We start from the raw sequence: 26,312 nt of genomic DNA on the forward strand, positions 1-26,312 counted from the left end.
CCTTGGCCAATAGTGCTTTCTCACCCAACATCCGAAAATCAGATTATCTGATCAATATCTCCTTCCTGTGTATGGGATTGTTAATGCTCTCTCTGCCATATTATGATTGTGATTCCAAAACTAAAGCGATTTAATTAGCTGTCTGAGACTTGGTGAGGCCACAAAATGGAAAGGGGAAGATCACACATCTCTTGATTTGGAGTCATAGAGATGTACAGCACGGAAACAGACCCTTCGGTCCAACCTGTCCACGCCAACCAGATATCCCAACCCAATCTAGTCCCACCTGCCAGCACCCGGCCCATATCCCTCCAAACTCTTCCTATTCATATACTCATCTAAATGCTTCTCAAATGTTTCAATTGTACCAGCCTCCACCACTTCCTCTGGCAGCTCATTCCATACACGTACCATCCTCTGCGTGAAAAAGTTACCCTTTAGGTCTCTTTTATATCTTTCCCCTCTCACCCTAAGCCTACGCCCTCTAGTTCTGGATTCCCCGATCCCAGGGAAAAGACTTTGTCTATTTATCCTATCCATGCCCCTCATAATTTTGTAAACCTCTATAAAGTCACCCTCAGCCTCCGGCGCTCCAGGAAAAACAGCCCCAGCCTGTTCAGCCTCTCCCTGTAGCTCAGATCCACCAACCCTGGCAACAGTCTTGTAAATCTTGTCTGAACCCATTCAAGTTTCACAATATCTTTCCATTAGGAAGGAGACCAGAATTGCACACAATATTCCAACAGTGTCCTAACCAATGTCCTGTACAGCCGCAACATGACGTCCCAACTCCTGTACTCAATACTCTGACCAATAAAGGAAAACATACCAAACGCCTTCTTCACTATCCTATCTACCTGCGACTCCACTTTCAAGGAGCTATGAACCTGCACTCCAAGGTCTCTTTGTTCAGCAACACTCCCTAGGACCTTACCACTAAGTGTATAAGTCCTGCTAATGACCTTTTCCTAATGACTTAAAGCCTGGATGAGTTTGTTAATGGATGGTGAAACAAGAATTGCCTGTTTCACAACCTTGTTGAAGATCTAAATAAAGTTCCTTCCCCAAACCCTCTTTCGGGGTGCGTATGTTGAGCATGTTGGTTACGCAATCTATCTCTTGGTTTTGTAGGTATTCAATCGACCGGCATACCGACCTTGAAAGGTTATTCAACATTAACGCTGATGATGGAAAAATAACCCTGGCCAAACCCCTGGACAGAGAGACAGAAGCTTGGCATAACATCACCGTGATTGCTACAGAAACCAGTATGTAACATGGTGGCCAGTTTTAGTGTTAGAACTTTAAGCTTCTGGGTGACTTCCCTTCATGATATTCAAAATAGATCAAAGTAGAACCAATATAGGGCAAGAAATGGGTCATGAAGTGGTTTATTGCATCTGGCTTTCATTAGAATAACCTTTACGGTTATGTGCACTCGGGTGAGTTCAGTGAAGAGTATGTCATGTCACCTCTTGGCACAGACTGAGGTCCAGAGTACCGAGGTACAGACACTCGGTGTTATTACAGAATTTAAATAGTAAAACAGAAAGCTTAGCACAGGAATAGAGAGTTTAAAAGGTGCAGAATGAGAAAAAAAGTGACTAAAAGTTGCCAAGTCCTACGTTTTTTCCCAACGAGTCCATGCTGCCAGCGTCAGAATAAGATGCCCAGCTGTCTCCACATGCTGGCCACTGTTCAGGACTCTCTCTGCTCCCCGCTCCGAGATTGACTCTGCTCCCCGCTCCGAGACTCTCTCTGCTCCCTACTCCAGGATCACTCTGTTCCCCGCTCTGAGATTCATTCTGCTCCGCGCTCCGAGATTCACTCTGTTCCCCGCTTCGAGACTCACTCTGTTCCCCGCTCCGAGATTCACTCTGTTCCCCAATTCGAGACTCACTCTGTTCCCTGCTCCGAGATTCACTCTGCTCCCCGCTTCGAGAATCTCTCTGCTCCCCGCTTCGAGACTCACTCTGTTCCCCGCTCCGAGACTCACTCTGTTCCCCTCTCCGAGATTCACTCTGTTCCCCGCTTCGAGACTCACTCTGTTCCCCAATTCGAGACTCACTCTGTTCCCTGCTCCGAGATTCACTCTGCTCCCCGCTTCGAGAATCTCTCTGCTCCCCGCTTCGAGACTCACTCTGTTCCCCGCTCCGAGACTCACTCTGTTCCCCTCTCCGAGATTCACTCTGTTCCCCGCTCCGAGACTCACTCTGTTCCCCTCTCCGAGATTCACTCTGTTCCCCGCTTCGAGACTCACTCTGCTCCCTGCTCCGAGACTCTCTCTGCTCCCCGCTCCGAGATTCACTCTGCTCCCTGCTCCGGCAATCTCTCTTCTCCCCGCTCCGGGACACTCTCTGCTCCCCGCTCCGGGACACTCTCTGCTCCCCGATCTGGGACTGTCTCTGTTCCGCGCTCCGGGATTCTCTCTGTTCCCCACTCCGGAACTCACTCTGCTCCACACTCCGGGACTCACTCTGCTTCCCGCACCAGGACTCTCTTTGCTCCCCGCTCCGGGACTGTCTTTGTTCCCCGCTCCGGGACTCTCTCTGCTCTCCGCTCCGGGACTCTCTCTGCTCCCCGCTCTGAGACTCTCTCTGCGCCCTGCTCCGGGACTCTCTCTGCTCCCGGCTCCGGGACTCTCTCTGTACCCCACTCCAGGACATACTCAGCTCCCCGCTCCGGGACTCTCACTGTTCCCCACTCCGGGACTCTCTCTGCTCCCCGCTCCGGGATTCTCTCTGTTCCACGCTCCGGGACACACACTGTTCCCCGCTCCGGGACACACTCTGATCCCCGCTCTGGGACTCTCTCTGCTCCCCGCTCCGGGACAGTCTCTGTTCCCCGCTCCGGAATGCACTCTGCTCCCCACTCCGGGACACTCTCTGCTCCCGCTCCAGGACTCACTCTGCTCCCCGCTCCGGGACTCACTCTGTGCCCTGCTCCGAGACTCACTCTGTTCCCCGCTCCGGGACTCTCTCTGCTCCCCGCTCCGGGACTCTCTTTGGTCCACGAGCCAGGACTCTCTCTGTTCCCCGCTCCGAGACTCACTCTGCTCCCCGCTCCGGGACTGTCTCTGCTCCCCGCTCCGGGACTGTCTCTGCTGCCCGCTCCGGTACTCTGTCTGCTGCCCGCTTTGGTACTCTCTCTGCTCCCCGCTCCAGGTCTCAAACCGAGTGCGCACTGCTCCACGCTCCAGGTCTCGGCCCGAGCACGCTCTAATTCCCGTACTGGGTCTCGGCCTGAGTGTCCAGTACTCCCCGCTCCAGGTCTCACACCGAGCACGCTCTAATTCCCGTTCTGGGTCTCGGCCTGAGTGTCCAGTACTCCCCGCTCCAGGTCTCACACCGAGCACGCTCTAATTCCCGTTCTGGGTCTCGGCCTGAGTGTCCAGTACTCCCCGCTCCAGGTCTCACACCGAGCACGCTCTGCTTCCCACTCCAGGTCTCACCCCGTGCAAGCTCTGAATCCCGCTCCAGGTTTCACACCAAGCACGTTCCGCTCCCCGGTCCAGGTCTCACCCCGAGAGTCCTCTGCTCCCCGCTCCAGGTCTCACCCCAAATGCACTCGGCGCCCCTCTCTAGGTCTCGCCCTGAGCACGCTCTGCTCCCAGCTCCAGGTCCCGGCCCGCGGACGCTGTGAATCCCGCTCCAGGTCTCACCCCGAGCACGCTCTGCTCCCCGCTCCAGGTCTCACACCGAGCACGCTCTGATTCCCACTCCAGGTCTTATCTCCGAGCACGCTTTGATTTCCACTCCTGGTGTCACCCCAAGCAGAGTCTGATTTGCTCTCCAGATCCCGGCCCAAATGTCCTCTGCTCCACACTCCAGGTCTCACCCTGAGTGCGCTCTGAATCCCGCTCCAGGTCTCGGCCTGAGCATGCTCTGCTCCCTGCTCCAGTACTCAGACCGAGCACGCTCTGCTCCCGATTCCAGGTCTCGAAACGAGCACGCTCAGATTCCCATTCTGGGTCTCGGCTTGGATGCCCAGTACTGCCCGTTCCAGGTCCCATCCCAAGCACGCTCTGCTCCCCGCTCTTGGTCCCGGCCTGAGCACGCTCTGCTCCCCGCTCCAGGTCTCACCCCGGGTGCGCTCCGAATCCCGCTCCAGGTTTCATCCCAAGCACGTTCTGAATCCAGCTCCAGGTCTGAACCTGACCACGCTCTGTTCCCCACTCCAGGTCTCGGCCCGAGCACGCTCTACTCCCCGCTCCAGGTCTCACCCCGAGCACGCTCTGCTCCCTGCTCCAGGACTCTGACCGAGCACGCTCTCATTCCCGTTCTGGGTCTCAGCTTGGGTGCCCAGTACTCCCCGCTCCAGGTCTCACCCCGAGTGCGCTCTGAATCCCGCTCCAGGTCTCGGCCCGAGCACACTCTGCTCCCAGCTCCAGGTCTGAACCCGACCACGCTGTGCTCCCCACTCCAGGTCTCATCCCAAGCACGCTCTGTTCCCCGCTCCAGGTCTCATCCCAAGCACGTTCTGAATCCCGCTCCAGGTCTCGTACCGATAACGCGCTGCTCCATGCTCCAGGTCTCGCCCTGAGCACGCTCTGTTCCCTGCTCCAGATCTCACCCCGAGTGCGCTCTGCTCCCCGCTCCAGTACTCAGACCGAGCACACTCTGCTCCCGATTCCAGGTCTCGAAACGAGCATGCTCGGATTCCCGTTCTGGGTCTCGGCCTGGGTGCCCAGTACTGCCCGTTCCAGGTCTCGGCCCGAGCGCGCTCTGCTCCCCGCTCCAGGTCTCACCCCGAGTGCGCTCTGATTCCCGCTCCAGGTCTCACCCCGAGCACGCTCTGCTCCCCGCTCCAGGTCTCACCCCGAGTGCGCTCTGATTCCCGCTCCAGTTCTCGGCCCGAGCACGCTCTGCTCCCCGCTCCAGGTCTCACCCCGAGTTCGCTCTGCTCCCCGCTCCAGGTCTCACCCCGAGTGGGCTCTGCTCCTGCTCCAGGTCTCACCTCGGGTGCTCTCTGCTCCCCGCTCCAAGTCTTGGACCGAGCCCTCTCTGATTCCCACTCTGGGTCTTGGTCCTTGTGCACACTGCTCCCCACTCCAGGTCTCGGCCTGCTTGCAACCTGATTCCCGCGCCAGGTCTCGACGCGAATGCACTCTGCGCCCTCCTCCAGGTCTCACTCCGAGCATGCTCTGATTCCCGCTCCAGGTCTCATTCCGAGTGACCTCTGATTCCCGCTCCAGGTCTCACCCAGAGCAAGCTCTGCACCTGCTCCAGATCTCACCCCAAGAACGCTCTGATTCCCGCTCCAGGTGTCGGCCCAAGCAGAGTCTGATTTGCTCTCCAGATCCCGGCCCTAATGTCCTATGCTCCCCGCTCCAGGTCTCACTCCAAGCACACTCTGCTCCCCACTCCAGGTCTCACCCCGAGCACGCTCTGTTCCCCGCTCCAGGTCTCACCCCGAGCACGCTCTGCTCCCCGCACCACGTCTCACCCCGAGTGCGCTCTGCTCCCCGCTCCAGGTCTCACACCGAGAACGCGCTGCTCCCTGCTCCAGGTCTCGCCCTGAGCACGCGCTGCTCCCCGCTCCAGGTCTCACCCCGAGCGTGCTCTGCTCCCCGCTCCTGGTCTCACCCCGAGTGCGCTCTACTCCCCACTCCAGGTCTCACCCCGAGTGCGCTCTGCTCCCCGCTCCAGGTCTCACTCCGAGTGCGCTCTGCTCCCCGCTCCAGGTCTCACCCTGAGCACACTCTGCTCCCCGCTCCAGGTCTCACACCGAGAACGCGCTGCTCCCTGCTCCAATTCTCGCCCTGAGGGCACTCTGCTCCCCGCTTCAGGTCTCGGTATGAGCACACTCTGCTCCCCGCTCCAGGTCTCAGCCCGAGTGCGCTCTGCTCCCCGCTCCAGGTCTCGGTATGAGCACGCTCTGCTCCCCACTCCAGGTCACAGCCTGCTTGCAACATGATTCCCGCTCCAGGTCCCGGCCCGAGCACGCTGTGCTCCTGCTCCAGGTCTCGGACCGAGCCCTCTCTGATTCCCGCTCTGGGTCTTGATCCTTGTGCACACTGCTCCCCGCTCCAGGTCTCAGCCTGAGTGCACACTGCTCCCCGCTCCAGGTCTCAGCCTGCTTGCAACCTGATTCCCGCTCCAGGTCTCGGCCTGAGCACACTCTGCTCCCCGCTCCAGGTCTCACCCCGAGCACGCTCTGATTTCCACTCCAGGTGTCGCCCCAAGCAGTGTCTGATTTGATCTCCAGATCAAATGGGCGGCACGGTGGCACACTGCTGCCTCACAGCGCCTGGAGACCCGGGTTCAATTCCCAACTCAGGCGACTGACTGTGTGGAGTTTGCACGTTCTCCCCGTGTCTGCGTGGGTTTCCTCCGGGTGCTCCGGTTTCCTCTCACAGTCCAAAGATGTGCGGGTCAGGTGAATTGGCCATTCTAAATTGCCCGTAGTGTTAGGTGAGGGGTAAGGGATAATGTAGGGGTATGGGTGGGTTGCGCTTCGGCGGGTCGGTGTGGACTTGTTGGGCCGAAGGGCCTGTTTCCACACTGTAGGTAATCTAATCTAAAATCTAATCTAATCTAATCCTGGCCCTAATGTCCTCTGCTTCCCCTCTCCAGGTCTCACCCCGAGAATGCTCTGCTCCCCGCTCCAGGTCTCGGACCGATCCCTCTCTGAATACCCTCTCTGGGTCTTGGTCCTTGTGCACACTGCTCCCCGCTCCAGGTCTCAGCCTGCTTGCAACCTGATTCCCGCTCCAGGTCTCTGCGCGAGTGCTCTCTGCGCCCTCCTCCAGGTCTCAGTCCGAGCTCGCTCTGATCCCCGCTCCAGGTCTCAGTCCGAGCACGCTCTGATCCCCGCTCCAGGTCTCGGCCCGAGTGCACTCTGATTCCTGCTCCAGGTGTCACCCCGAGCTCGCTCTGCTCCTGCTCCAGGTCTCACCAAAAGCATGCTCTGGTTTCCATTCCAGGTCTCGGATAGATCGCTCTCTGATTTCCACTCCAGGTGTCGCCCCAAGCAATGTCTGATTTGCTCTCCAGATCCTGGCCCTAATGTCCTCTGCTCCCTTCTCCAAGTCTCACCCCGAGAACGCTCTGCTCCCCGCTCCAGGTCTCGGACCGAGCCCTCTCTGAATACCTGCTCTGGGTCTTGGTCCTTGTGCACACTGCTCCCCGCTCCAGGTGTCAGCCTGCTTGCAACATGATTCCCTGCACTAGGTCTCGGACCGATCGCGCTCTGATTCCCGCTCCAGGTGTCACCCTAAGTAAAGTCTGAATTGCTCTCCAGATCCCGGCCCTAATGTCCTCTGCTCCACACTCCAGGTCTCACCCCAAGTGCGCTCTGCTCCCCGCTCCAGGTCTCACCCCGATAACGCTCTGCTCCCTGCTCCAGGTCTCACCACGAGTGCACTCTGCTCCCCGCTCCAGGTCTCACTCCGAGTGCGCTCTGATCCCCGCTCCAGGTCTCACCCCGAGTGCTCTCTGATCCCCACTCCAGGTCTCACCCCGAGCATGCTCTGCTCCCTGCTCCAGGTCTCACCCCGATTACGCTCTGCTCCCCGTTCCAGGTCTCGAGCTGAGCACGCTCTGATTCCCGCTCCAGTTCTCACCCCGAGCACGCTCTGCTCCCCGCTCCAGGACACACACCAAGTGCGATCTGGTCCCCGCTCCAGGTCTCACCCCGAATGTCCTCTGCTCCCCGCTCCAGGTCTCACCCCGAGTGGGCTCTGCTCCTGCTCCAGGTCTCACCTCGGGTGCTCTCTGCTCCCCGCTCCAGGTCTTGGACCGAGTCCTCTCTGATTCCCGCTCTGGGTCTTGGTCCTTGTGCACACTGCTCCCCACTCCAGGTTTCGGCCTGCTTGCAACCTGATTCCCGCGCCAGGTCTCGGCGCGAATGCACTCTGCGCCCTCCTCCAGGTCTCACTCCGAGCATGCTCTGATTCCTGCTCCAGGTGTCACCCGTGTGCGCTCAGCTCCCTGCTCCAGATCTCACCCCGATTACGCTCTGCTCCCCGCTCCAGGTCTCACCCCGAATGTCCTCTCTGATTCCCTCACCAGGACTCGGCCCGAGCACGCTCTGATTTCCACTCCTGGTCTCGGATAGATCGCGCTCTGCTTCCCACTCCAGGTCTCACCCAAGCACGCTCTGGTTTCCACTCCTGGTCTCCGATAGATCACGCTCTGATTCCCGCTCCAGGTTTCGCCCAAGCACAGTATGATTTGGTCTCCAGACCTCGGGCCGAAAGTCCTCTGCTCCCCGCTCCAGGTCTCACCCCGAGCACGCTCTGCTACCCGCTCCAGGTCTTATCCCTAGTGCGCTCTGCTCCTCGTTCCAGGTCTCGGACCGAGCCCTCTCTGATTCCCGCTCTGGGTCTTGGTCCTTGTGCATACTGCTCCCCGCTCCAGGTCTCAGCCTGCTTGCAACCTGATTCCCGCTCCAGGTCTCAGACCGAGTGCGCTCTGCTCCCCGCTCCAGGTCTCACCCCGAGTGCTCTCTGCTCCCCAGTCCAGGTCTCACCCCGAGCATGCTCTGATTCCCACTCCAGGTCACATCCCTAGTGCGCTCTGCTCCCCGCTCCTGGTCTCGGCCCGAGTGTGCTCTGATTCCCGCTCCAGGTCTCGGCCCAAGTACGCTCTGTTTTCCACTCCTGGTCTTGGATAGATCACGCTCTGATTCCCGCTCCAGGTTTCGCCCAAAGCACAGTCTGATTTGCTCTCCAGATCCCTGGCCGAATGTCCTCTGCTCCCCTCTCCAGGTATCACTCCAAGCACGCTCTGCTCCTGCTCCAGGTCTCGGACCGAGTGTCCTCTCTGATTCCCTCACCAGGTCTCGGCCCGAGCACGCTCTGATTTCCACTCCTGGTGTCAGCCCAAGCAGAGTCTGATTTCCTCTCCAGATCCCGGCACTAATGTCCTCTGATCCCCGCTCCAGGTCACATCCCGAGAGCGCTCTGCTCCAGCTCCACATCTTACCCCGAGTGCGCTCTGCTCCCCGCTCCAGGTCTCACACCGAATGCGCTCTGCACCCCGCTCCAGGTCTCACCCCGAGCTCGCTCTGCTCCCTGCTCCAGGTCTCAACCCGAGTGCGCTCTGCTCCCCGCTCCAAGTCTCACCCTGAGTGCGCTCTGCTCCTGCTCCAGGTCTCACCCCGAGCACACTCTGATTTCCACTCCTGGTCTCGGATAGATCGCGCTCTGATTCCCGCTCTGGGTGTCACCCCAAGCAAAGTCTGATTTCCTCTCCAGATCCCGGACCAAATGTCCTTTGCTCCCCGCTCCAGGTCTCGCCCCAAGCACGCTCTGATTCCCAGCTCCAGGTCTCACCGTGAGTGTGCTCTGATTCCCGCTCCAAGTCTCGGCCCGAGCACGCTCTGATTTCCACTCCTGGTCTCGCCCCAAGCACAGTCTGATTTGCTCTCCAGATCCCGGGCCGAATGTCCTCTGCTCCCCGCCCCAGGTCTCACTCCAAGCACGCTCTGCTCCTGCTCCAGGTCTCACCCCGAGCACGCTCTGCTCCTGCTCCAGGTCTCACCCCGAGCACGCTCTGATTTCCACTCCTGGTCTCGGATAGATCACGCTCTGATTCCCGCTCCGGGTGTTGGCCCGAGCAGAGTCTGATTTGCTCTCCAGATCCTGGCTCTAATGTCCTCTGATTCCCGCTCCAGGTCACATCCCGAGCACGCTCTGCTCCAGCTCCACGTCTTACCCCGAGTGCGCTCTAATCCCCACTCCAGGTCTCACTCCGAGTGCGCTCTGCTTCACGCTCCATATCTCACCCCGAGCATGCTCTGCTCCCCGCTCTAGGTCTCACCCCGAGTGCGCTCTGCTCCCCGCTCCAGGTCTCACCCGAGCATGCTCTGCTCCCCGCTCCAGGTCTCACTCCGAGTGCGCTCTGCTCCCCTCTCCAGGTCTCACTCCGAGTGCGCTCTGCTCCCTGCTCCAGGTCTCATCCCGATTACGCTCTGATTCCCGCTCCAGGTCTCAATCCGAGTTCACTCTGCTCAATGCTCCAGGTCTCACCCAGAGTGTCCTCTCTGATTCCCTCACCAGGTCTCGGCCCGAGCACGCTCTGCTCCCCACTCCAGATCTCACCCCGAGCACGCTCTGCTCCCCACTCCAGGTCTCACCCCGAGCACGCTCTGATCCCCGCTCCAGGTCACATCCCGAGAGCGCTCTGCTCCAGCTCCACATCTTACCCCGAGTGCGCTCTGATCCCCACTCCAGGTCTCACTCCGAGTGTGCTCTGCTCCCCACTCCTGGTCTCGGATAGATCACGCTCTGATTCCCGCTCCAGGTGTCACCCAAAGCAGAGTCTGATTTCCTCTCCAGATCCCGGCTCTAATGTCCTCTGATCCCCGCTCCAGGTCTCACCCCGAGCACGCTCTGCTCCCCACTCCAGGTCTCACCCCGAGCACGCTCTGATCCCCGCTCCAGGTCACATCCCGAGAGCGCTCTGCTCCAGCTCCACATCTTACCCCGAGTGCGCTCTGATCCCCACTCCAGGTCTCACTCCGAGTGCGCTCTGCTCCAGCTCCATGTCTCACTCCGAGTGCGCTCTGCTCCCCGCTCCAGGTCTCACTCCGAGTGCGGTCTGCTCCCCGCTCCAGGTCTCACCCCGAGATCGCTCTGCTCCCCGCTCCAGCTATCACCCCGAGACCGCTCTGCTCCCCGCTCCAGTTCTCACCCCGATAACGTTCTGCCCCCCCGATCCAGGTGTCATCCCTAGTGTGCTCTGCTCCCCACTCCAGGTCTCGGCCCGAGTGTGCTCTGATTTCCGCTCCAAGTCTCGGCCCAAGTACACTGTTTTCCACTCCTGGTCTCGGATAGATCACGTTCTGATTCCCGCTCCAGGTGTCACCCCAAGCAAAGTCTGATTTCCTCTCCTGATCCTAGCTCTAATGTCCTCTGATCCCTGCTCCAGCTCCACATCTTACCCCGAGTGCGCTCTGATCCCCACTCCAGGTCTCACTCCGAGTGCGCTCTGCTCCCCGCTCCAGGTCTCGCCCCGAGTGCTCTCTGCTCGATCTCCAGGTCTCACCCCGGGTGCGCGCTGCTCCCCGCTCTAGGTCTCACCCCGAGCATGCTCTGCTCCCTGCTCCAGGTCTCACCCCGAGTGTGCTCTGATTCCCGCTCCAAGTCTCGGCCAAGTACCCTCGGATTTCCACTCCTGGTCTCGGATAGATCGCGCTCTGATTCCCACTCCAGGTTTCGCCCCAAGCACAGTCTGATTTGCTCTCCAGATCCCGGGCCGAATGTCCTCTGCGCCCGCTCCAGGTCTCACTCCAAGCACGCTATGATCCCCGCTCCAGGTCACATCCCGAGAGCGTTCTGCTCCAGCTCCACATCTTACCCCGAGTGCGCTCTGATCCCCACTCCAGGTCTCACTCCGAGCACGCTATGATCCCCGCTCCAGGTCACATCCCGAGAGCGTTCTGCTCCAGCTCCACATCTTACCCCGAGTGCGCTCTGATCCCCACTCCAGGTCTCACTCCGAGTGTGCTCTGCTCCCCGCTCCAGGTCTCACTCCGAGTGCGCTCTGCTCCAGCTCCATGTCTCACTCTGAGTGCGCTCTGCTCCCCGCCCCAGGTCTCACTCCGAGTGCGCTCTGATCCCCACTCCAGCTGTCACCCTGAGTTCGCTCTGCTCCCCACTCCAGGTCACACCCCGAGTGCGCTCTGATCCTGCTCCAGGTCTCACCCCGAGCACGCTGTTTTCCACTCCTGGTCTCGGATAGATCACGCTCTGATTCCCGCTCCAGGTGTCACCCCAAGCAAAGTCTGATTTCCTCTCCTGATCCTAGCTCTAATGTCCTCTGATCCCTGCTCCAGCTCCACACCTTACCCCGAGTGCGCTCTGATCCCCACTCCAGGTCTCACTCCGAGTGCGCTCTGCTCCCCGCTCCAGGTCTCGCCCCGAGTGCTCTCTGCTCGATCTCCAGGTCCCACCCCGGGTGCGCGCTGCTCCCCGCTCTAGGTCTCACCCCGAGCATGCTCTGCTCCCTGCTCCAGGTCTCACCCCGAGTGTGCTCTGATTCCCGCTCCAAGTCTCGGCCAAGTACCCTCGGATTTCCACTCCTGGTCTCGGATAGATCGCGCTCTGATTCCCACTCCAGGTTTCGCCCCAAGCACAGTCTGATCTGCTCTCCAGATCCCGGGCCGAATGTCCTCTGCGCCCGCTCCAGGTCTCACTCCAAGCACGCTCTACTCCCCGCTCCAGGTCTCACTCCGAGTGCGCTCAGCTCCCCGCTCCAGGTCTCATCCCGATAACGCTCTGCTCCCCGCTCCAGGTCTCAATCCGAGTTCACTCTGCTCCATGCTCCAGGTCTCACCCCGAGTGTCCTCCCTGATTCCCTCACCAGGTCTTGGCCCGAGCACGCTCTGGTTTCCACTCCTGGTCTCGGATAGATCACGCTCTGATTCCCGCTCCAGGTGTCGGCCCAAGCAGAGTCTGATTTCCTCTCCAGATCCTGGCTTTAATGTCCTCTAATCCCCGCTCCAGGTCACGTCCCGAGAGCGCTCTGCTCCAGCTCCACATCGTAGCCCGAGTGCGCTCTGATCCCCACTCCAGGTCTCACCCCGAGCATGCTCTGCTCCCCGCCCCAGGTCTCACCCCGAGCACGCTCTGCTTCCCGCTCCAGGTCTCACCCCGAGCACGCTCTGCTCCCCTCTCCAGGTCTCACCCCGAGCATGCTCTGCTCCCCGCTCCAGGTCTCACCCCGAGCACACTCTGCTCCCTGCTCCAGGTCTCACCCCGAGCACACTCTGCTCCCTGCTCCAGGTCTCACCCCGAGCACGCTCTGCTCCCCGCTCCACGTCTCACCCCGAGCACGCTCTGCTCCCCTCTCCAAGTCTCACACCGATTGCGCTCTGCTCCCTGCTCCACGTCTCACCCCGAGTGTCCTCTCTGATTCCCTCACCAGGTCTCGGCCCGAGCACGCTCTGATTTCCACTCCTGGTGTCAGCCCAAGCAGAGTCTGATTTCCTCTCCAGATCATGGCTCTAATGTCCTCTGATCCCCGCTCCAGGTCTCACCCCGAGCATGCTCTGCTCCCCGCCCCAGGTCTCACCCCGAGCACACTCTGCTCCCCGCTCCAGGTCTCACCCCGAGCACGCTCTGCTCCCCGCTCCACGTCTCACCCCGAGCACGCTCTGCTCCCCTCTCCAGGTCTCACACCGATTCCGCTCTGCTCCCTGTTCCAGGTCTCAATCCGAGTGCACTCTGCTCCCCGCTCCAAGTCTCACCCTGAGTGTGTTCTGCTCCTGCTCCATGTCTCGGCCCGAGCACGCTCTGGTTTCCACTCCTGGTCTCGGATAGATCACGCCCTGATTCCCGCTCCAGGTGTCACCCAAAGCAGAGTCTGATTTCCTCTCCAGATCCCGGCTCTAATGTCCTCTGATCCCCCCTCCAGGTCTCACCCCGAGCACGCTCTGCTCCTGCTCCAGGTCTCACCCCAAGTACGCTCTGATTTCCACTCCTGGTCTCGGATAGATCACGCTCTGATTCCCGCTCCAGGTGTTGGCCCAAGCAGTGTCTGATTTGCTCTCCAGATCATGGCTCTAATGTCCTCTGATCCCCACTCCAGGTCACAACCCGAGAGCGCTCTGCTCCAGCTCCACATCTTACCCCGAGTGCGCTCTGATCCCCGCTCCAGGTCTCACTCCGAGTGCGCTCTGCTCCAGCTCCATGTCTCACTCCGAGTGCGCTCTGCTCCCCGCTCCAGGTCTCACTCCGAGTCCGCTCTGCTCCCCGCTCCAGGTCTCACTCCGAGTGCGCTCTGCTCCCCGCTCCAGGTCTCACTCCGAGTGCGCTCTGCTCCAGCTCCATTTCTCACTCCGAGTGCGCTCTGCTCCCCGCTCCAGGTCTCACTCCGAGTCCGCTCTGCTCCCCGCTCCAGGTCTCACTCAGAGTGCGCTCTGCTCCCCGCTCCAGGTCTCACTCCGAGTGCGCTCTGCTCCCCGCTCCAGGTCTCACTCCGAGTGTGCTCTGCTCCCCGCTCCAGGTCTCTCCCCGAGACCGCTATGCTCCCTGCTCCAGGCCTCACACGGATAACGTTCTGCCCCCCCGATCCAGGTCTCATCAAGTACGCTCTGATTTCCACTCCTGGTCTCGGATAGATCACGCTCTGATTCCCGCTCCAAGTGTCACCCCAAGCAGAGTCTGATCCCGGCTCTAATGTCCTCTGCTCCCCACTCCAGGTCTCACCCCGAGCACGCTCTGATCCCCGCTCCAGGTCTCTCACCGAGTGCGCTCTGCTCCTGCTCCAGGTCTCACCCCAAGCACGCTCTGATTCCCGCTCCAGGTCTCACCCCGAGACCGCTCTGATTCCCGCTCCAGGTCTCACCCCGATAACGTTCTGCGCCCCCGATCCAGGTCTCATCCCTAGTGTGCTCTGCTCCCCACTCCAGGTCTTACTCCAAGCACGCTCTGCTCCGGCTCCAATTCTCACCCCAAGTACGCTCTGATTTCCACTCCTGGTCTCGGATAGATCACGCTCTGATTCCCGCTCCGGGTGTTGGCCCAAGCAGAGTCTGATTTGCTCTCCAGATCCTGGCTCTAATGTCCTCTGATCCCCGCTCCAGGTCTCACCCCGAGTGCGCTCTGCTCCCCTCTCCAGGTCTCACTCCGAGTGCGCTCAGCTCCCCGCTCCAGGTCTCATCCCGATCACGCTCTGATTCCCGCTCCAGGTGTCGCCCCGATTACGCTCTGCTCCCTGCTCCAGGTCTCAATCCGAGTTCACTCTGCTCCATGCTCCAGGTCTCACCCCGAGTGTCCTCTCTGATTCCCTCACCAGGTCTCGGCCCGAGCACGCTCTGGTTTCCACTCCTGGTCTCGGATAGATCGCGCTCTGATTCCCGCTCCAAGTGTCACCCCAAGCAGAGTCTGATCCCGGCTCTAATGTCCTCTGCTCCCCGCTCCAGGTCTCACCCCGAGCACGCTCTGCTCCCCGCTCCAGGTCTCTCACCGAGTGCGCTCTGCTCCTGCTCCAGGTCTCACCCCAAGCACGCTCTGATTCCCGCTCCAGGTGTCACCCAAAGCAGAGTCTGATTTCCTCTCCAGATCCCGGCTCTAATGTCCTCTGATCACCGCTCCAGGTCTCACCCCGAGCACGCACTGCTCCCCACTCCAGGTCTCACCCCGAGCACGCTATGATCCCCGCTCCAGGTCACATCCCGAGAGCGTTCTGCTCCAGCTCCACATCTTACCCCGAGTGCGCTCTGATCCCCACTCCAGGTCTCACTCCGAGTGTGCTCTGCTCCCCGCTCCAGGTCTCACTCCGAGTGCGCTCTGCTCCAGCTCCATGTCTCACTCTGAGTGCGCTCTGCTCCCCGCCCCAGGTCTCACTCCGAGTGCGCTCTGATCCCCACTCCAGCTGTCACCCTGAGTTCGCTCTGCTCCCCACTCCAGGTCACACCCCGAGTGCGCTCTGATCCTGCTCCAGGTCTCACCCCGAGCACGCTGTTTTCCACTCCTGGTCTCGGATAGATCACGCTCTGATTCCCGCTCCAGGTGTCACCCCAAGCAAAGTCTGATTTCCTCTCCTGATCCTAGCTCTAATGTCCTCTGATCCCTGCTCCAGCTCCACACCTTACCCCGAGTGCGCTCTGATCCCCACTCCAGGTCTCACTCCGAGTGCGCTCTGCTCCCCGCTCCAGGTCTCGCCCCGAGTGCTCTCTGCTCGATCTCCTGGTCCCACCCCGGGTGCGCGCTTCTCCCCGCTCTAGGTCTCACCCCGAGCATGCTCTGCTCCCTGCTCCAGGTCTCACCCCGAGTGTGCTCTGATTCCCGCTCCAAGTCTCGGCCAAGTACCCTCGGATTTCCACTCCTGGTCTCGGATAGATCGCGCTCTGATTCCCACTCCAGGTTTCGCCCCAAGCACAGTCTGATTTGCTCTCCAGATCCCGGGCCGAATGTCCTCTGCGCCCGCTCCAGGTCTCACTCCAAGCACGCTCTACTCCCCTCTCCAGGTCTCACTCCGAGTGCGCTCAGCTCCCCGCTCCAGGTCTCATCCCGATTACGCTCTGCTCCCCGCTCCAGGTCTCAATCCGAGTGTCCTCTCTGATTCCCTCACCAGGTCTCGGCCCGAGCACGCTCTGGTTTCCACTCCTGGTCTCGGATAGATCACGCTCTGATTCCCGCTCCAGGTGTCGGCCCAAGCAGAGTCTGAATTCCTCTCCAGATCCCGGCTCTAATGTCCTCTGATCCCCGCTCCAGGTCACATCCCGAGAGCGCTCTGCTCCAGCTCCACATCTTAGCCCGAGTGCGCTCTGATCCCCACTCCAGGTCTCACCCCGAGCATGCTCTGCTCCCCGCCCCAGGTCTCACCCCAAGCACACTCTGCTCCCCGCTCCAGGTCTCACCCCGAGCACGCTCTGCTCCCCGCTCCACGTCTCACCCCGAGCACGCTCTGCTCCCCTCTCCAGGTCTCACACCGATTCCGCTCTGCTCCCTGTTCCAGGTCTCAATCCGAGTGCACTCTGCTCCCCGCTCCAAGTCTCACCCTGAGTGTGTTCTGCTCCTGCTCCATGTCTCGGCCCGAGCACGCTCTGGTTTCCACTCCTGGTCTCGGATAGATCACGCCCTGATTCCCGCTCCAGGTGTCACCCAAAGCAGAGTCTGATTTCCTCTCCAGATCCCGGCTCTAATGTCCTCAGATCCCCCCTCCAGGTCTCACCCCGAGCACGCTCTGCTCCTGCTCCAGGTCTCACCCCAAGTACGCTCTGATTGCCACTCCTGGTCTCGGATAGATCACGCTCTGATTCCCGCTCCAGGTGTTGGCCCAAGCAGTGTCTGATTTGCTCTCCAGATCATGGCTCTAATGTCCTCTGATCCCCGCTCCAGGTCACATCCTGAGAGCGCTCTGCTCCAGCTCCACATCTTACCCCGAGTGCGCTCTGATCCCCGCTCCAGGTCTCACTCCGAGTGCGCTCTGCTCCAGCTCCATGTCTCACTCCGAGTGCGCTCTGCTCCCCGCTCCAGGTCTCACTCTGAGTCCGCTCTGCTCCCCGCTCCAGGTCTCACTCAGAGTGCGCTCTGCTCCCCGCTCCAGGTCTCACTCCGATTGCGCTCTTCTCCAGCTCCATTTCTCACTCCGAGTGCGCTCTGCGCCCCGCTCCAGGTCTCACTCCGAGTCCGTTCTACTCCCCGCTCCAGGTCTCACTCCGAGTGCGCTCTGCTCCCCGCTCCAGGTCTCACTCCGAGTGCGCTCTGCTCCCCGCTCCAGGTCTCACTCCGAGTGTGCTCTGCTCCCCGCTCCAGGTCTCACCCCGAGACCGCTATGCTCCCTGCTCCAGGCCTCACACGGATAACGTTCTGCCCCCCCGATCCAGGTCTCATCAAGTACGCTCTGATTTCCACTCCTGGTCTCGGATAGATCACGCTCTGATTCCCGCTCCAAGTGTCACCCCAAGCAGAGTCTGATCCCGGCTCTAATGTCCTCTGCTCCCCACTCCAGGTCTCACCCCGAGCACGCTCTGATCCCCGCTCCCGGTCTCTCACCGAGTGCGCTCTGCTCCTGCTCCAGGTCTCACCCCAAGTACGCTCTGATTTCCACTCCTGGTCTCAGATAGATCACGCTCTGATTCCCGCTCCAGGTGTTGGCCCAAGCAGTGTCTGATTTGCTCTCCAGATCATGGCTCTAATGTCCTCTGATCCCCGCTCCAGGTCACATCCTGAGAGCGCTCTGCTCCAGCTCCACATCTTACCCCGAGTGCGCTCTGATCCCCGCTCCAGGTCTCACTCCGAGTGCGCTCTGCTCCAGCTCCATGTCTCACTCCGAGTGCGCTCTGCTCCCCGCTCCAGGTCTCACTCTGAGTCCGCTCTGCTCCCCGCTCCAGGTCTCACTCAGAGTGCGCTCTGCTCCCCGCTCCAGGTCTCACTCCGATTGCGCTCTGCTCCCCGCTCCAGGTCTCACTCCGAGTGCGCTCTGCTCCCCGCTCCAGGTCTCACTCCGAGTGCGCTCTGCTCCCCGCTCCAGGTCTCACTCCGAGTGTGCTCTGCTCCCCGCTCCAGGTCTCACCCCGAGACCGCTATGCTCCCCGCTCCAGGCCTCACACGGATAACGTTCTGCCCCCCCGATCCAGGTCTCATCAAGTACGCTCTGATTTCCACTCCTGGTCTCGGATAGATCACGCTCTGATTCCCGCTCCAAGTGTCACCCCAAGCAGAGTCTGATCCCGGCTCTAATGTCCTCTGCTCCCCACTCCAGGTCTCACCCCGAGCACGCTCTGATCCCCGCTCCCGGTCTCTCACCGAGTGCGCTCTGCTCCTGCTCCAGGTCTCACCCCAAGTACGCTCTGATTTCCACTCCTGGTCTCAGATAGATCACGCTCTGATTCCCGCTCCAGGTGTTGGCCCAAGCAGTGTCTGATTTGCTCTCCAGATCATGGCTCTAATGTCCTCTGATCCCCGCTCCAGGTCACATCCTGAGAGCGCTCTGCTCCAGCTCCACATCTTACCCCGAGTGCGCTCTGATCCCCGCTCCAGGTCTCACTCCGAGTGCGCTCTGCTCCAGCTCCACGTCTCACTCCGAGTGCGCTCTGCTCCCCGCTCCAGGTCTCACTCTGAGTCCGCTCTGCTCCCCGCTCCAGGTCTCACTCAGAGTGCGCTCTGCTCCCCGCTCCAGGTCTCACTCCGAGTGCGCTCTGCTCCAGCTCCATTTCTCACTCCGAGTGCGCTCTGCTCCCCGCTCCAGGTCTCACTCCGAGTCCGTTCTACTCCCCGCTCCAGGTCTCACTCCGAGTGCGCTCTGCTCCCCGCTCCAGGTCTCACTCCGAGTGCGCTCTGCTCCCCGCTCCAGGTCTCACTCCGAGTGTGCTCTGCTCCCCGCTCCAGGTCTCACCCCGAGACCGCTATGCTCCCCGCTCCAGGCCTCACACGGATAACGTTCTGCCCCCCCGATCCAGGTCTCATCAAGTACGCTCTGATTTCCACTCCTGGTCTCGGATAGATCACGCTCTGATTCCCGCTCCAAGTGTCACCCCAAGCAGAGTCTGATCCCGGCTCTAATGTCCTCTGCTCCCCACTCCAGGTCTCACCCCGAGCACGCTCTGATCCCCGCTCCCGGTCTCTCACCGAGTGCGCTCTGCTCCTGCTCCAGGTCTCACCCCGAGACCGCTCTGCTCCCCGCTCCAGGTCTCACCCCGATAACGTTCTGCGCCCCCGATCCAGGTCTCATCCCTAGTGTGCTCTGCTCCCCACTCCAGGTCTTACTCCAAGCACGCTCTGCTCCGGCTCCAATTCTCACCCCAAGTACGCTCTGATTTCCACTCCTGGTCTCGGATAGATCACGCTCTGATTCCCGCTCCGGGTGTTGGCCCAAGCAGAGTCTGATTTGCTCTCCAGATCCTGGCTCTAATGTCCTCTGCTCCCCGCTCCAGGTCTCACCCCGAGCACGCTCTGCTCCCCGCTCCAGGTCTCAGACCTAGCACGCTCTGCTCCCCGCTCCAGGTCTCACTCCGAGTGCGCTCAGCTCCCCGCTCCAGGTCTCATCCCGATCACGCTCTGATTCCCGCTCCAGGTCTCACTCCGAGTGCGCTCTGCTCCAGCTCCATGTCTCACTCCGAGTGCGCTCTGCTCCCCGCCCCAGGTCTCACTCCGAGTGCGCTCTGATCCCCACTCCAGCTGTCACCCTGAGTTCGCTCTGCTCCCCACTCCAGGTCACACCCCGAGTGCGCTCTGATCCTGCTCCAGGTCTCACCCCGAGCACGCTGTTTTCCACTCCTGGTCTCGGATAGATCACGCTCTGATTCCCGCTCCAGGTGTCACCCCAAGCAAAGTCTGATTTCCTCTCCTGATCCCGGGCCGAATGTCCTCTGCGCCCGCGCCAGGTCTCACCCCAAGCACGCTCTGATTTCCACTCCTGGTCTCGGATAAATCACGCTCTGATTCCCGCTCCAGGTGTCACCCAAAGCAGAGTCTGATTTCCTCTCCAGATACCGGCTCTAATGTCCTCTGATCCCCCCTCCAGGTCTCACCCCGAGCACGCTCTGCTCCTGCTCCAGGTCTCACCCCAACTACGCTCTGATTTCCACTCCTGGTCTCGGATAGATCACGCTCTGATTCCCACTCCAGGTGTTGGCCCAAGCAGAGTCTGATTTGCTCTCCAGATCATGGCTCTAATGTCCTCTGATCCCCGCTCCAGGTCACATCCCGAGAGCGCTCTGCTCCAGCTCCACATCTTACCCCGAGTGCGCTCTGATCCCCGCTCCAGGTCTCACTCCGAGTGCGCTCTGCTCCAGCTCCATTTCTCACTCCGAGTGCGCTCTGATCCCCGCTCCAGGTCTCACTCCGAGTGCGCTCTGCTCCAGCTCCATTTCTCACTCCGAGTGCGCTCTGCTCCCCGCTCCAGGTCTCACTCCGAGTCCGCTCTGCTCCCCGCTCCAGGTCTCACCCCGAGCATGCTCTGCTCCCCGCTCCAGGTCTCACCCCGAGTGTCCTCTGCTCCCCGCTCCAAGTCTCGGCCCAAGTACCCTCTGATTTCCACTCCTGGTCTCAGATAGATCGCGCTCTGATTCCCATTCCAGGTTTCGCCCCAAGCACAGTCTGATTTGCTCTCCAGATCCCGGGCCGAATGTCCTCTGCGCCCGCTCCAGGTCTCACCCCAAGCACGGTCTGATTTCAACTCCTGGTCTCGGATAGATCATGCTCTGATTCCCGTTCCAAGTGTCACCCCAAGCAGAGTCTGATCCCGGCTCTAATGTCCTCTGCTCCCCACTCCAGGTGTCACCCCGAGCACGCTCTGCTCCCCGCTCCTGGTCTCTCACCGAGTGCGCTCTGCTCCTGCTCCAGGTCTCACCCCAAGCACGCTCTGATTCCCGCTCCAGGTCTCACCCCGAGACCGCTCTGCTCCCCGCTCCAGGTCTCACCCCGATAACGTTCTGCGCCCCCGATCCAGGTCTCATCCCTAGTGTGCTCTGCTCCCCACTCCAGGTCTCACTCCAAGCACGCTCTGCTCCTGCTCCAATTCTCACCCCAAGTACGCTCTGATTTCCACTCCTGGTCTCGGATAGATCACGCTCTGATTCCCGCTCCGGGTGTTGGCCCGAGCAGAGTCTGATTTGCTCTCCAGATCCTGGCTCTAATGTCCTCTGATCCCCGCTCCAGGTCACATCCCGAGAGCGCTCTGCTCCAGCTCCACATCTTACCCCGAGTGCTCTCTGATCCCCACTCCAGGTCTCACTTCGCGTGCGCTCTGCTTCCCGCTCCAGGTCTCACCCCGAGTGCGCTCAGCTCCCCGCTCCAGGTCTCATCCCGATCACGCTCTGATTCCCACTCCAGGTGTCGCCCCGATTACGCTCTGCTCCCCGCTCCAGGTCTCACTCTGAGTGCGCTCTGCTCCCCGCTCCAGGTCTCACTCCGAGTGCGCTCTAATCCCCGCTCCAGGTCTCACTCCGAGTGCACTCTGCTCCCCGCTCCAGGTCTCACACCGAGCACGCTCTGCTCCCTGCTCCAGGTCTCACCCCGCTTGAGCTCTGCTCCCCTCTCCAGGTTCGGACCGAGCCCTCTCTGATTCCCGCTCTCGGTCTTGGTCCTTGTGCACACTGCTCCCCGCTCCTGGTCTCACACCGAGCTCACTCTACTATTCACTCCAGGTCTCACCCCTAGCACGCTCTGCTCCCCACTCCAAGTCTCACGCCGATTGAGCTCTGCTCCTTGCTCCAGGTCTCACCCCGAGTGTCCTCTCTGAGTCCCTCACCAGGACTCGGCCCGATCACGCTCTGATTTCCACTCCTGGTCTCGGATATATCGCGCTCTGATTCCCGCTCCAGGTGTCACCCCAAGCACAGTCTGATTTGCTCTCCAGATCCCGGGCCGAATATCCTCTGCTCCTGCTCCAGGTATCACTCCGAGCGCGCTCTGCTCCCCACTCCAGGTCTCAACCTGATTTCGCTCTGCTCCCTGCTCCAGATCTCGGCCCAAGTGCGCTCTGCTCCCTGCTCCAGGTCTCAACCGAGCACGCTCTGCTCCTGCTCCAGGTCTCACCCCAAGCACGCTCTGCTCCCCGCTCCAGGTCTCACCCCGAGCACGCTCTGCTACCCGCTCCAGGTCTCACCCTGAGTGCACTCTGCTCCCCGCTCCAGGTCTCACCCCATTATGCTCTGATCCCCGCTCCAGGTCGCACCCCGAGTGTCCTCTCTGATTCCCTCACCAGGTCTCGGCCCGAGCACGCTCTGGTTTCCACTCCTGGTCTCGGATAGAACGCGCTCTGATTCCCGCTCCAAGTGTCACCCCAAGCAGAGTCTGATCCCGGCTCTAATGTCCTCTGTTCCCCGCTCCAGGTCTCACCCCGAGCGCGCTCTGCTCCACACTCCAGGTCTCGGACCGAGCCCTCTCTGATCCCCGCTCAGGGTCTTGGTCCTTGTGCACACTGCTCCCTGCTCCAGGTCTCACCCTGAGTTCGCTCTGCTCCCCACTCCAGGTCTCACACCGAGCACGCTCTGCTCCTGCTTCAGGTCTCAACCCAAGCACGCTCTGCTCCCCGCTCCAGATCTCACCCCGAGCACGCTCTGCTCCCCACTCCAGGTCACATCCCGAGTGCGCTCTGCTCCCCGCTCCACATCTTACCCCGAGTGCGCTCTGATCCCCACTCCAGGTCTCACTCCGAGTGCACTCTGCTCCTCGCTCCACATCTTACCCCGAGTGCGCTCTGATCCCCACTCCAGGTCTCACTCCGAGTGCACTCTGCTCCCCGCTCCACATCTTACCCCGAGTGCGGTCTGATCCCCACTCCAGGTCTCACTCCGAGTGCACTCTGCTCCTCGCTCCAAGTCTCACCTCGAGCATGATGTGCTCCCCGCTCCAGGTCTCACACCGAGTGCGCTCTGATCCCCGCTCCAGGTCTCACCTCGAGCATGCTCTGCTCCCCGCTCCAGGTCTCACCTCGAGCATGCTCTGCTTCCCGCTCCAGGTCTCACCTCGAGCATGCTCTGCTCCCCGCTCCAGGTCTCACACCGAGTGCGCTCTGCTCCCCGCTCCAGGTCTCACCTCGAGCATGCTCTGCTTCCCACTCCAGGTCTCACCTCGAGCATGCTCTGCTCCCCGCTCCAGGTCTCACCTCGAGCATGCTCTGCTCCCCGCTCCAGGTCTCACCTCGAGCGCGCTCTGCTTCCCGCTCCAGGTCTCACACCGAGCACGCTCTGCTCCCTGCTCCAGGTCTCACCCCGCTTGAGCTCTGCTCCCCTCTCCAGGTTCGGACCGAGCCCTCTCTGATTCCCGCTCTCGGTCTTGGTCCTTGTGCACACTGCTCCCCGCTCCAGGTCTCACACCGAGCTCACTCTACTATTCACTCCAGGTCTCACCCCTAGCACGCTCTGCTCCCCACTCCAAGTCTCACGCCGATTGAGCTCTGCTCCTTGCTCCAGGTCTCACCCCGAGTGTCCTCTCTGAGTCCCTCACCAGGACTCGGCCCGATCACGCTCTGATTTCCACTCCTGGTCTCGGATATATCGCGCTCTGATTCCCGCTCCAGGTGTCACCCCAAGCACAGTCTGATTTGCTCTCCAGATCCCGGGCCGAATATCCTCTGCTCCTGCTCCAGGTATCACTCCGAGCGCGCTCTGCTCCCCACTCCAGGTCTCAACCTGATTTCGCTCTGCTCCCTGCTCCAGATCTCGGCCCAAGTGCGCTCTGCTCCCTGCTCCAGGTCTCAACCCGAGTGCGCTCTGCTCCACGCTCCAGGTCTCACTCCGAGCACGCTCTGCTCCTGCTCCAGGTCTCACCCCATGCACGCTCTGCTCCCCGCTCCAGGTCTCACTCTGAGCACGCTCTGCTCCTGCTCCAGGTCTCACCCCAAGCACGCTCTGCTCCCCGCTCCAGGTCTCACCCCAAGCACGCTCTGCTCCCCGCTCCAGGTCACATCCCGAGTGCGCTCTGCTCCAGCTTCACATCTTACCCCGAGTGCGCTCTGATCTCCACTCCAGGTCTCACTCCGAGTGCGCTCTGCTTCGCGCTCTAGATCACACCCCGAGCACGCTCTGATCCCCACTCCAGGTCTCACTCTGAGTGCGCTCTCCTCCCCGCTCCAGGTCTCACACAGAGTGCGCTCTGCTCCCCGCTCCAGGTCTCACACCAAGCACGCTCTGCTACCCGCTCCAGGTCTCACACCAAGCACGCTCTGCTCCCTGCTCCAGGTCTCACCCTGAGTTCGCTCTGCTCCCCGCTCCAGATCTCACACCGAGCACGCTCTGCTCCTGCTTCAGGTCTCAACCCAAGCACGCTCTGCTCCCCGCTCCAGATCTCACCCCGAGCACGCTCTGCTCCCCACTCCAGGTCACATCCCGAGTGCGCTCTGCTCCCCGCTCCACATCTTACCCCGAGTGCGCTCTGATCCCCACTCCAGGTCTCACTCCGAGTGCGCTCTGCTCCTCGCTCCAAGTCTCACCTCGAGCATGATGTGCTCCCCGCTCCAGCTCTCACACCGAGTGCGCTCTGATCCCCGCTCCAGGTCTCACCTCGAGCATGCTCTGCTTCCCACTCCAGGTCTCACCTCGAGCATGCTCTGCTTCCCACTCCAGGTCTCACCTCGAGCATGCTCTGCTCCCCGCTCCAGGTCTCACCTCGAGCATGCTCTGCTTCCCGCTCCAGGTCTCACCTCGAGCGCGCTCTGCTCCCCGCTCCAGGTCTCACACCGAGCACGCTCTGCTCCCTGCTCTAGGTCTCACCCCGCTTGAGCTCTGCTCCCCTCTCCAGGTTCGGACCGAGCCCTCTCTGATTCCCGCTCTCGGTCTTGGTCCTTGTGCACACTGCTCCCCACTCCAGGTCTCACACCGAGCTCACTCTACTATTCACTCCAGGTCTCACCCCTAGCACGCTCTGCTCCCCACTCCAAGTCTCACGCCGATTGAGCTCTGCTCCTTGCTCCAGGTCTCACCCCGAGTGTCCTCTCTGAGTCCCTCACCAGGACTCGGCCCGATCACGCTCTGATTTCCACTCCTGGTCTCGGATATATCGCGCTCTGATTCCCGCTCCAGGTGTCACCCCAAGCACAGTCTGATTTGCTCTCCAGATCCCGGGCCGAATATCCTCTGCTCCTGCTCCAGGTATCACTCCGAGCGCGCTCTGCTCCCCACTCCAGATCTCAACCTGATTTCGCTCTGCTCCCCGCTCCAGATCTCGGCCCAAGTGCGCTCTGCTCCCTGCTCCAGGTCTCAACCCGAGTGCGCTCTGCTCCACGCTCCAGGTCTCACCCACTCCAGGTCTCGGACCGAGCCCTCCCTGATTCCCGTTCTGGGTCTTGGTCCTTGTGCACACTGCTCCCCACTCCAGGTCTCACCCCGAGAACGCTCTGCTCCTCGCTCCAGGTCTCACTCCGAGCACGCTCTGCTCCTGCTCCAGGTCTCACCCCATGCACGCTCTGCTCCCCGCTCCAGGTCTCCCTCTGAGCACGCTCTGCTCCTGCTCCAGGTCTCACCCCAAGCACGCTCTGCTCCCCGCTCCAGGTCTCACCCCAAGCACGCTCTGCTCCCCGCTCCAGGTCACATCCCCAGTGCGCTCTGCTCCAGCTTCACATCTTACCCCGAGTGCGCTCTGATCTCCACTCCAGGTCTCACTCCGAGTGCGCTCTGCTTCGCGCTCTAGATCACACCCCGAGCACGCTCTGATCCCCACTCCAGGTCTCACTCTGAGTGCGCTCTCCTCCCCGCTCCAGGTCTCACACAGAGTGCGCTCTGCTCCCCGCTCCAGGTCTCACACCAAGCACGCTCTGCTACCCGCTCCAGGTCTCACACCAAGCACGCTCTGCTCCCTGCTCCAGGTCTCACCCTGAGTTCGCTCTGCTCCCCGCTCCAGGTCTCACACCGAGCACGCTCTGCTCCTGCTTCAGGTCTCAACCCAAGCACGCTCTGCTCCCCGCTCCAGATCTCACCCCGAGCACGCTCTGCTCCCCACTCCAGGTCACATCCCGAGTGCGCTCTGCTCCCCGCTCCACATCTTACCCCGAGTGCGCTCTGATCCCCACTCCAGGTCTCACTCCGAGTGCGCTCTGCTCCTCGTTCCAAGTCTCACCTCGAGCATGATGTGCTCCCCGCTCCAGGTCTCACACCGAGTGCGCTCTGCTCCCCGCTCCAGGTCTCACCTCGAGCATGCTCTGCTCCCCGCTCCAGGTCTCACCTCGAGCATGCTCTGCTTCCCACTCCAGGTCTCACCTCGAGCATGCTCTGCTCCCCGCTCCAGGTCTCACCTCGAGCGCGCTCTGCTCCCCGCTCCAGGTCTCACACCGAGCACGCTCTGCTCCCTGCTCCAGGTCTCACCCCGCTTGAGCTCTGCTCCCCTCTCCAGGTTCGGACCGAGCCCTCTCTGATTCCCGCTCTCGGTCTTGGTCCTTGTGCACACTGCTCCCCACTCCAGGTCTCACACCGAGCTC

The 26,312-nt window shown here is 61.2% G+C and overlaps 1 protein-coding gene across 2 annotated transcripts in view; it reads left to right on the plus strand.

Annotated features, from left to right (window-relative positions):
• The window catches only part of LOC132823637 (cadherin-8-like), a 299,713-nt gene that overhangs the window by 216,184 nt on the left and 57,217 nt on the right, over positions 1-26,312 (plus strand). For both annotated transcript variants that reach the window (XM_060837572.1, XM_060837573.1), the window contains one exon: positions 1,132-1,268. In XM_060837572.1, coding sequence (XP_060693555.1) covers positions 1,132-1,268 — 137 coding nt within the window. The remainder of the gene's footprint in view (positions 1-1,131; positions 1,269-26,312) is intronic.

The sequence above is a fragment of the Hemiscyllium ocellatum genome, chromosome 17, assembly GCF_020745735.1.
Source record: "Hemiscyllium ocellatum isolate sHemOce1 chromosome 17, sHemOce1.pat.X.cur, whole genome shotgun sequence".
In the NCBI taxonomy this organism is placed as follows: Eukaryota; Metazoa; Chordata; class Chondrichthyes; order Orectolobiformes; family Hemiscylliidae; genus Hemiscyllium; species Hemiscyllium ocellatum.